The 11418-nt window shown below is 46.1% G+C and overlaps 1 protein-coding gene and 1 non-coding gene across 2 annotated transcripts; both read right to left on the bottom strand.

The window, feature by feature from the left end:
• LOC147829448 (U6 spliceosomal RNA) lies at positions 1-107 on the bottom strand. Its single transcript, XR_015449078.1, has one exon. It is a non-coding gene; the product is annotated as a U6 spliceosomal RNA (small nuclear RNA).
• A 2190-nt stretch (positions 108-2297) lies between these two features.
• On the bottom strand, positions 2298-11062 carry Sfrp2 (secreted frizzled related protein 2). The gene is made up of 3 exons (XM_004869210.4): positions 10231-11062; positions 7840-7920; positions 2298-3441 (listed from the first exon to the last, which is right to left on the bottom strand). The coding sequence occupies exons 1-3, from the start codon at positions 10730-10732 to the stop codon at positions 3137-3139; spliced, it is 888 nt and encodes a 295-aa protein (XP_004869267.1). The 5' UTR covers positions 10733-11062; the 3' UTR covers positions 2298-3136.
• Positions 11063-11418: the final 356 nt, after the last annotated feature.

The following is an 11418-nucleotide window of genomic DNA, read 5'->3' as shown; positions in this document are numbered from 1 at the left end:
TTTTATATGGAACGCTTCATGAATTTGCATATCATCCTTGCACAGGGGCCATGCTGATCTTCTGTGTATCATTCCAATTTTAGTATATGTGCTGTCAAAGTGAGCACTCTCAAGCTGTTTATTAAAGGGAAGAGGGATAACATGTACTGATGCATAGTTTTCATCTTTTTAATTTTTCTGTTTAGGCAGATCCTCTTTTTTGGTCACTTTAAGTTTATTAAAGGGTCATTAATCATTTTAGGAAACTCAGAAATCCAGTGTCCTTATTACCAGCTTTCTTCTTCTAATAAATGTTGAGCATTTATATTTTCATGTGCTTACAAAGAAAAAGTAATTAAGAATACAATCATAGTTATCTCAAGAATAAATGAACCATATTTGTTATAACCATCATGGAGAACAATAAAATAAATCAAACAAAGCCTACCCACTCTGTCCCAAGCCTGCCACATTGGTTGCACCCTCATCAAGGACAGGAACAGAAGGTGGGGGTGGGGCGGGAAAGTGCACAGAGAGATGTACATGGCGGGGACTGGCGGGTGCCAGAGCTGTTCAGGACACGACTGAAGGAGGCCGTGTCTGGCATCAACTGGCTGAAGTTTTTGCGTCCCATTGTATATGCACGTAACTTCCGGCCTGATTGGAGAGGGAACATTCAGACATGTTGGTTTTTCCCAAATCATTTCTTTCTGTTACTTCTGGTGCACTGTATATATTTCCCCTTCTGATTCCTAATCTTTGATAGACTAAATTCTTTTGCTTTTCCTCTTCTCTTTTTCTCCATCCTCTTGAGGGTCCTGAGTCTCCCGTTCCAAATGTTTAAAATGGGTGTTGACATGGATCCATGACATCCCCGCTGCCCTCAGTCTGCCTTGTAGATACCCCGTGGGGCAGAATGTGTCCTGAGTTTGTGTGTGGAATCAGATGAAAAGCAGAATCAGGTGACAGTGCAGAGGAAAATGGAGAGGACCACTAAAACCGGCCAGTTTGGGCAGTGGACTGTGTTGACTTTGGGTGTCAGAAGATCTTATAGTTCAGTATGGAGATGATCATGGATGTATGTTATGTAAGGAAATTTGTCAGCCAAATTGGTAAAATGCCATCAGGTGAAGGCTTCACCAGAATGTCACTAAAAATTTCAGATTTGATGGCGGAGACAGCTGTACTCACATATACCTGTATTTTTGCTTTATATAACTTAGTTATAAATACACTCCTTCACTTCCTCATATGAACTGTATAAAAACAAGGTTGAGTGTTTGTATGCCTGGCACTAGTAACCATTTGTCCAATAGGCGATCACTGTCCTGTTTCTGTGTTACGCTCCTAGGTTTCAGAGAAGGCAGAATTTGAATTAAAACCTTGGCTCTCCCTCTTATGAGTCTTACTGCCTAACATTTTGGTCTGTTTCCTCATGTGTCCAATAGTATTTCTGTGGAGGCGCCATAATGAAATGAGGAATTTGGGTGGACACTGGCATGGTCTGAGTGTTGTGTCTCTCCAAAATGCATATGTTAAAGTCTAATCCCCAGTGGTCAGGGGATTAGGAAGTGAGGCATTTAGCAGGTGACTAGGCCATGACAATAGCCCTCGAAGTAGTGGGAGTAGTGTACCTAGCTATGTAAAAGGCCCCAGGGAGCTTGTTTACCCCCACTTTGCCACGTGAGGACATAATGAAAAGACATCACCCATGGAGCACAGCCCTCATCTAATCACCTAATTTGCTGGCACCCTGACTTTGTATTTCCCAGGCTCCAGAACTGTGAGAAACAAATTTGTTTATAAATTATTCAGTCTAAGCTATTTTGTTATAGTAGCCCACATGGACTGTCAAACCCATTGTCAATGGATGTCTCTGTCCCTTGCTGCCCCACTGCCAGTTTTTGACCATTCTCTCCTTCATCTCTCTAAATCATGGCCTTCTTTATCTTAGGGTTTAAGTGATGACGGAATGACTATTTTTGCAATAATTAGACTTCGTTATAAAAATATCAGGGAATGAAAAGCACAATATGTAAAGCTCATGAAACAAGTTTAGAGTAATGATGCCACATAGCTGCAGCTGAACTGAAAAGGGACAAAAAATCTCCTTCAATATCTACTTTCTTCTGCAGGGTCAGTGGTGCTGAAATCCACATAATTTGTGAGGTACAAGGTGGAGGGGAGAAACTGCCTGAGTCACTTAAGAAGCAGATGACTTTCAGGGACAAGAGAGCTGGACCTTCTGAGACACAATGACCACTCATATCTAACTCCCTCCCAGCTCCTTGTAGGAAGAAAAGACACAAGACCATGCATGAACCAGAATGTTAAGTTTATATACAAGAATATAATGTTTATCTGAAATATTTACAATGTTGGTTAAAGCAATTATTTTTACAACTTTTCAGGTAAACTACTATGTATATTACAGGTAAGCTACAATGGTTTCATTTGCAAAAAATTAAGTAAAAATGCTTTAAACAAGGCTTAAAGTACTCAAGTCAATTACAAAATTTATGTACTTGGTCCTTTATTTGAAGAAATCATGCTATGAGAAATGGTTAATGTGCTTTTTATAAATGGAAGTACTGCAGCTGGAATGTGATACTTGCAACAGTGTGAGTTCCTAGCGAGGGTGTAAAATAATAAGTGAATTCTTAGTGAGTCTCAGGCTGGAGCTGAGGAAGATGTTGGGATAACAGCCTGCTTTATCCCAACAAAATTTGCAACCCATGGGTTCAAGCCACAGGAAAAAATGAAGCATCTTGCATGTTACAGCCACTTCAGTGGGTCGTAAAAATCAGCTGATTCCAACCAAACAGTGAGTTAAAAAAGAAAAATCAGACCCAAGTCAGTCGTATCTATTTAAAATTAGCCTTCAAATGAGCCCTTTTAGATATTCACAAAAATACCCTTGACTTTATTAGTTAGGGTTTTTCCTTTATATGGAGACAGAGCTCTATTCCTGAGGCCTCCTAGGGCCTTGTAACTCAGGAAATGCTGGGATGGAAACGTGGAAAAGACTGGCAAAGCGGTTCCAGGCTGCGGATGGAGCAGCCTGGAACTGTGCTTGGAAAACCAGAAGTGATGTTCTGGGCGGAAGTGGCCCACCGGAAACAGCCCGGTGAGCTATGAGGCCTCTGGGACCCCGGAACTAGCACTGCAGCTTGCGGATGCTGCGCGAGATGCGCTTGAACTCCCTCTGCCCCTTCTGCCACCGCTTCACCGAGGTGATGACCAGCTCTCCGCCCTGTTTCTGTCCCATGACCAGGTAGGGCGCGTTGATGTCATTCATCTCCTCGCAGGTGCACTGCAAGCTGTCTTTGAGCCACAGCACCGATTTCTTCAGGTCCCGCTCAGACACACCGTTCAGCTTGTAAATGGTTTTGCTCTTGGTCTCCAGGATGATTTTGGTGTCTCTGTTGATGTAGGTTATCTCCTTCACTTTTATTTTCAGCGCTATGAAGACAAGAGCGGTAGAAAGAACCACAAATTACCACGAGAGAATACCGTACAGATCGGGAGCTTTTCTCCGCCCCTCTGCTGCATATTCCTGCGACTTGGCCTGTGGGAAGGAAAACGAACTTCCTGGAACTAATGAGTCTTAGGACGGGGCTGGGAGCTGGGGGCCGCAGGTGGGTCCATTTCTAAAGGCTCCAAGAATTTGGCAGGCACTTTGTTTCAGATCAGCCACCCTTTCCGATCTTCCTCTTTGCAGGACTCGATTAACCTTTCTTCTCCTTTCCTCGCCCTTGGGTTTGTGAGTGGGTTGCATGTGGTTCCTGCTCTCCCCAACAAACGACTTCCCCTACTGGAAACTTCAGGGCGAAAAGATATGGCTGACTCTTAGGTGAAACATGATCCTTCGGTGGCTATAAACTTTAAACTCAATTTATTATATCGGAGAGGTTTCTGGACAAACCTGTAAGGAAACTGTATTACACAATCATTGTTTTCTAAAGGACAGATTTCAAGGAAGGAGAATTGATCTTGCAGCTGCATTTGATTTGGTAAAGTAACTAGGAGGAAAAAAATGCAGGATCCTTTTTAAGAGCACATGTTTAGCCATAAGTGTTTTTCTGAAGACCTCATCCTCACATGTTCTCATTTGCCTGACCAAAGCCAAGGCTTTTACAAATCATATACGTACTGTTTCCAAAATGTATATGCAGGGCCGGGGATTTAGCTCAGTGGTTTCGCCACCTGCTGCGCAAGTGCAAGGACCCAAGTTCGATCCCCGGTATCAAAAACAAAAAAACCCCCACCAAAATGTAAATGCAGACTCATTAGAATGTTAAGAGTTAAACTAAGTGGTTTACTGTAAAGGACACTCTTTATAGTCATGAACTTACGCAAAGTCTTGCTTTGGGTAAGAAAACCCCACAAACATACATGTTGGAATAAATTTCAAGACTCTAGGAAGCCAGGAAATAGAATTTTAAGGTTAGAAAGAATTACCCCACTAAAATCTTGTAAGTACATAATCTGAAATCCCCAGAGAAGTTCAATTACTTTTGTCAGGTCACCCAGTTAGACTGTGTCTTAGCCTAGTTTAGTACCCAGACTCCAGGCCCCAAATCTCCTTCAACGTCAAATTTCTCCAGTGTCCCCAGACCCTGGGTGCTGACCGCCGTTCTGTACAAGTGATGTGCCAGGGTGAGTTCCTGACTTTGATGGAGTGTAATGCATTATTGAAACAATTAATAGGAGAGTTTTGTAACTCTTTGAGGTTTCCTTTTTCTTTTTTGAAACATCAGACAAGGTACTGGACTAAGTGTAGCTTTGTAGCCCACTGAGAACTGACAGAAGTGCAATGGGGTAAATCAAGGGTGCTGTGACTTTGCTAGCACGGTTTTGTCTCACCCAATTTGCATCTGAACCAGAGTAGTACTGAGGTCTGTTTCTTTTTTTTGGTACCTGGGATTGATCTCAGGTCCTTGCCCTTGTAAGGCAGGTGGCCGAACCACTAAGCCAAATCCCTGACCCTGAGCTCTCAGTTTGAGACTTCAGTTATAGAAAAAGCCACACGGAAATGTCTTATGTTCCTGTGACCTCTGCTTGGGGGACGGGGTGCTGGAAGACCCCAGCATGGTGGGAGAAATGTACCTGTTACACATTACCAGGTTATGTACTGATTATATATTACCAGATTTTACCTGGTCAAATGCAATATTCTTGAGCTGGAATATGAGAAAAACAAACACTTTTCACCAAGATATTTATCACTCATTTTTCTCTAGCTCTAAAATAACCAACTTGGCAAGTGGATAATACAATAATGGGAAAACATTAAAGATTTCCTTCTTGGATTTTCTGTTTAAACCAAAAACAGGGAATCAAAGTGCCAGAGTAACTTTGCTGCCCTAGGAGATGTGCCTGGGTATTCAGGATATGGTCGGAGGCAGAGGTGATTACACTACCTGATCCAGTGATACGCAGTATATGTGGGAAGGCCGTCCTGGCCATTCTTTATTTACAAGTGCACACTTTATTGACGTACAGTGTTGTACATTCCCCTTCTATTTCAGGTGCAGTAGGGAAGAGTTGGTGCCTTCCTGGAAGACTCATGTTAAATACATCAGATAGCTATCAGGTGTGGTGGTGCACACTTGTAATCCCAGCACTCTGGGAGGCTGAGACAAGATCACAAGTTTAAGACCAGCCTGGGGAGTTTAACAAGACTGTGTCTCAAAATAAGAGAAAAATGGGCAGAGTATGTAGCTTAGTGCAGAAGCCCGGGGTTCAATCTCCAGTACTACAAACAAGCAAACAAATAAACCCGAGAAACAAAACAGAAAACCAGCCCAGATCTGTACTTGTTCTTACTGCCCATTACTCAGAATATCCATCCACAGAGTACAGTATATGATGCACTTCCTGAAATTCATTCTCCCTTTATCGGACAAGAGCAGAGTGCATGCATGATCCTGCACGTGTGATGACTTTCACACTAATCCCCTCTTTTTTTCTGCTCAGACTTCAACAGGGTGTCTTTAAAAGGGGGCCTCCTGTAAAGAAAGCTGCAAGTAATATGTATGTGTATGTCCCCTAAATTCAGCTGTTTTGGAGTTTGTAACAACTAACACTTTCAAGGGAGTCAGGAGAAAGATGTTACTGGAGAAATTATTTGTATGTGTTGTACAACAGACAGGGTACAGAAGAAAATATAACATAGGATTTTTAATGTAAGTTTTGCTGAAATAGCATGTATCTATCTTGCCCTTAATCATGTCTGAGGCATAGAAGGTAAGGACTGTTTCAGTAAGGCTCTGGTTGGTGACTGGGGATTATCTGCTGCTAACATGCTTGGGCCATGCGGGTATGAGATTTGTATGATATTTTTTTTGTCTGTCTGAATATAGACTATCAGCCTTATCCGTGGTTCCTCTTCCAAATGGGAAGGGTCAGCAAGCCCTCTCCACTACCTTCTCCCTTCCCCTCCTCACCAGTTTGAAATCTTCCCTCTTGCTGGGGGAAGCAGCCTTGGTTAACGCCAGGGCACCTGTGGGAAGAGACCTGGACCTAAAAGTAGTGACTGGATTATTCTGAGTTCTGGGACTGACCTGGCTGGGAATTCAGGGATGGCAAGGGAAGGAGAGTGGAAAGCTGTCAGCAGTGGAGCTGTGGTGGGAATGATTTCCCTTAGGCGGGAATGATTTCCCTCAGGCTCGGGATTTGTTTAGTTTGTAGAAATGCTATTATGGACCGGTTAGAGTCCATCACTGAAGGGTAGAATTGGTAACTTCAGACTTCTCCTGAGTAAAATACTTGGAGAAGGCAGCATGTCGGGAGTCTGGGTGAAGTTCTCGGCCACTCCTAACCCTGACCTTAGCACTGATCCTTGTGTAGCTGGGTTTCTTCTCTCATCTGGGGGCCTGAGGGAGTGGATAAGATGCAGGTGAGGTTTCAGTCTTCCAGCTCGCTCTCCTCTTATAAGCCTCATAAGGGTGCTACACTTTTTGAAATTTGGGTAACACAGGTCACTCATTTTTTATTGTCCCCAGGTACCATGTCATCATGGCGAATCTTGGTAAAGTAAATTTTTAAGCTCTTTTCTTTTTTTTTCCTATTTGCGAAAATATGGCAACTGTGCCTAGACTTACTCATAAGAACTTCACAAAAAAAAATCCTTTAAAAAGGATTTTAGGATGTTAATTTGAGATTGTACAAAGGCCCGCATGAGGTATCTTCTCAGGAAACCATTCTTTTTAAATGTGAGGAACCCCTCTCCCACAAATTATTAACCAGAGCTTTGGCTATATTCACTAGTGATGGAACACGGGGCAGCAAATCATTATGGGTTATAAATAGTCATATTTTTATCTTCGTATTGTTTTTTTTGGTACCGGGGATTGAACTTGGGACCTTGCGCTTTCGAGGCAGGTGGTGGAACCACTGAGCTAAATCCCCGGCCTAAATACTTATATTTTTATTTGATGCCAGGGTAAGTTTCTATCTGTGGCCAGTTGTGCCTTCAACCTGTTTTGCTGAGGTTAATGTTTGCAGTCCTATTGCTGGATACATGCAAAGCGCCTGGAAGAGTACTGCTCAGGATTATACATGTTGGCCTGAAAGAGCCAAAGGGAGATTTCAAATGTAGAACATTGGTAATTTGAATAATTTTCATTATTTATTATTTAAAGGAACTGTGGATTTCACCTAAAAAGATACAATTGAATACATAATTGTGACATAAGGGGAAACCAGATGAAGCAAATTAGATGACTTTAGGGAACATGAGCTGTGATTTTATTTCACTGAGCCTTTACCTAGCAACATCTTAAGAATTGGTATTTTTAAGTTTTACTGGCAAATAAAACTCTTCAATGTGAAATTTGTTGGTGGGCTATTACTTACCAAAATCATTTTTACAAAGAGTTTCCATTATGTCGTTGTCATCATCATTTTTATTTTTGCAGGCTTCACATACCTTCGGAGCTGGAAATGGGAAAGACAGCCATTAGTAAGTTAGCTCATAAAGGAACAGCAGGTGGCCTTTGTAAAGAACTTGAAGGGGCTCACCCAGGCAAGGGCTGCCATTGTCCTGTGTGACCCACTTCTGCTGCTCAGAAAGGCCTTTTTGCTTTGTTTATGGTTGCACAAATGAAAATTTCCATATGCTGTGTTCAATAAATGAGGATTCCCAAATCAAAGTGAAGTTGTGGATAGAGCATGCAGGTGCGTGTTGCTAGTTAACTGGGTGGGACAGGTCACAGCTTTCCAGTCATCCTCCCACCCCTGGGACCAATTCTGTCTGCAAAACTTATTCCCAAAATCTAAGAAGCCCTTTGAGGGATTGGGAAAAACTCATAACCATAAAGTACAACCAACAGGTGGTCATCTTTAGCGGCAGGACACCAGGGTAGCCGTTCTCTTTAGCAGAGCTGCATGTGACAGGGAGTCACGCCAGGACTATTTTCAGGTCTGTACCGGAAGAGGTGGCTGATGTATTAGGACAATCCATGGGCTGCTCCCATCTTGGAAACACACCTCACTGATTCTGCCGGCTGCTCTGACTGCCCGGTTCACCTCATACTTTCTGCCAAGACTGTGCTTGTATGAGGCAGAATTTATTGCGCTACTTACCAGCATCCTGGTACAGGTTCTTCTTGGCCCTCTTCGCCTGTTTCAGATGTTCAAAATAGACAAAACCAAAACCAAACCCCAAACAAAAACCTGTCCCCAAAGCTAATCAAAGATAAAGCAAACCTCTAGGGGAGCTGACCAAACCTAGGGATTTTGTATTCTTGCCAAAAAGCCCATCAAAGCCTCTCCGAAGAGTCTGATTTCTCATGGGGGAAAAAGCAAATTCATTTATAAATGTGCTAATGCTGTCTTTAAATTTAGATGAAATTAGATTTTCACTGATATGAAGTTAAATTTTCACAGAAAAAACTATGTGACTCAAGACTTACCAAGCTAGTCAAAAAATCACAAAGAGCAAAATAAGAACATAAACTTTTGAAGAAAGAAAATGACTTTTGGTAAACATGTATAAAGTGGGTGCTGGGGCTGGGCGTTTAGCTCAGTGGTTTCGCTGCCTGCTGTGCAGGCGCAAGGACCCGAGTTCGATCCCCGGTACCAAAAAACAAACAACAACAACAAAAATAAGGTGGGTGCTGACAGTGGGGAGAAACAAAAACAAAAGCATCTCATCCCTCATCCATAACTGCCTTACTTTCCTTCACCCAACGCAACGCAGACATTCCAGTTAGGAGCTCCCAGGACGTACACAAACTATTACTAACCGGTGTCGGTTAGCCTGTGGTATATGTTGGACAAATGTTTGAAAAATGCCAAACATTTGCAATAAATTAGAAATCTAACCAATAAGATGATTGCAAACTCATAGTCCCTGCCAAGAAAGATTGCTGAACAAGTTTGCATTTTCTTTAACTAATGATGTCTGTAGGAAAGCAATTAGAGACTGAAAGGGGGGAGGATGCTGCTGAAGCCCTGAAGGGGTTAGGAAGCCCCCTTTCCATCCCGGGGGACCTAAATCAGCCCAGACACATTGTATACGTTTTTCCTTCCAGGAAGACTATCAGGAGTCCATGAGGGTTTCATTGCTTTGATGGTGTTTTTGCTCAGGAACTCCCCTTCTGTTTTCTAAAAACTTGGGAAACTCCTCTGCATGATTTTCTCCAGCTAATTAAAACCACCCCTAAGATAAAAGCTGATAGTGATAGATGATTCCTGGAGATTCCTTTTATGCTGTCTTCCTCAAACGCCTGGGCAGTTACAAGCAATATTCAATTCCAGATAGTCCAAAGCAGTACTGGTTTAAGTCCCAAACTTACACTGCAAGGACAAAGAGGCCATCAGTTTATACACCTGGGCCGATCCGCCCCCACGGGGAACACCCCCGCACCCTAGCATCTCGCCCAGTGGTCAGAACGAGCTACTGGGGCCCAGTGCGGAGCCCTGGCCGGGATCCTCCGCCACTGCTCCACACTGGAGCACTTCGAGGGTCTCAGAAGCGCGGCCCGCCCGGGGCCAGCATCTTTAACGAGAACTGCGCACCTATAAAGAAAAGCTACCTTTCAGCTTTTCGTTTTCTTTCGCTGTCCCTTTTAACCGTCCCTAAGTGTAACTCGGGGCGGGGGTGGGAATGAAAGGGCGAGGGGATCGCAGATTTGATACAGGCTGTGGCGTCCGCCTGGGGAGGCCCAGGCAGAGGAGCCGGGCGGCGGGGTCCCCCCGGGGCGCCTCACCAGGCCGGGAGAAGGAACGAGGAGGGACGCTCACCTTCTTCCGTCGCCGGCAGGAGGTGGTCGCTGCTAGCAAGGGGGATGCAGAGGTCGTTGTCCTGGGGGAAACGATCGCACTCGAGCATGTCGGGCCAGGGGAAGCCGAAGGCGGACATGACCGGGGCGCAGCGGTCCTTCACTTGCACGCAGAGCGAGTGGCAGGGCTGGATGGTCTCGTCGAGGTCATCGAGGCAGACGGGGGCGAAGAGCGAGCACAGGAACTTCTTGGTGTCCGGGTGGCACTGCTTCATGACCAGCGGGATCCACGCGCCCGCCTGCTCCAGCACCTCCTTCATGGTCTCGTGGCCCAGCAGGTTGGGCAAGCGCATGTTCTGATACTCGATGCCGTGGCACAGCTGCAGGTTGGCCGGGATGGGCTTGCAGTTGCTGCGCTTGTACGAGAAGTCGGGCTGGCCGAAGAGAAAGAGCCCGCGCGCCGAGCCAGGGCAGCAGTGCAGGGCGAGAACAAGCAGCAGCAGCGAGCCGGGGCCCTGAGGCATCGTGGGCGCCACCCGGGGCTGGGGGGCGGCGGAGGGAGCCGAGCCGGGAGCGCGAGGCGGCAGAGCCGAGCCCGTCCCGGGCCGCGGACTCTGCTAGGCGGGGCTGGGGTGTCGGAGCCTGCGGAGCAGCGGAAGCCGGGCGCTGCAAGCGCTCGCAGCTGCGGGGGCTCCGACCCGGGGGAGCAGAGGGAGCCGCGGCTGGGGCGCTGCCAGAGCTCTCCCGGCCTTTTTTATGCAAATCTGGAGGTGGGGAGGAGCCAGGGCAGAGTAATCCGAGGAGGGCTGGTCACTACTTTCTAGGTCTCCTGCACTCTCTGGGAAGGAAATTCGGGCCGCGCCCCCTCCCCAGACGCTGCGGCTGCGCACGCCCGACGAGTGCTTTGAACAACAAACAAAACGGCCCGGCCGCTGCGCCCCACAGTGGGTAGCGGGGCGCCGGCTGTGGGGGCGGGGGGCACGCGGGGCGCAAGGCGAGTGGCCTTGCAGCGGGTCCAGGCGGGAACGCTCGCCCCGCGCCGGCTCTGCTGCGCCACAGCCAGGGGAGGCTTTGTGCAGCGAACCGCGGGCCTCGAGCGCGGGCTCTTTGTGCCCTGGGCTGGAGCCGGGACCTGCACTCCCGAGGCCGGCTCCGAGCACTTGGTTCCCCACTGGGTCTCCAGGCAAAGTTCAGCAGCCTGGCCCGGGCA

Source organism: Heterocephalus glaber, unplaced genomic scaffold (genome assembly GCF_053883595.1).
Source record: "Heterocephalus glaber isolate CG9 unplaced genomic scaffold, H.glaber_assembly_v1.0 deba00000613, whole genome shotgun sequence".
Classification (NCBI taxonomy): Eukaryota; Metazoa; Chordata; class Mammalia; order Rodentia; family Bathyergidae; genus Heterocephalus; species Heterocephalus glaber.
This window is presented reverse-complemented; position numbering and strand designations above follow the sequence as displayed.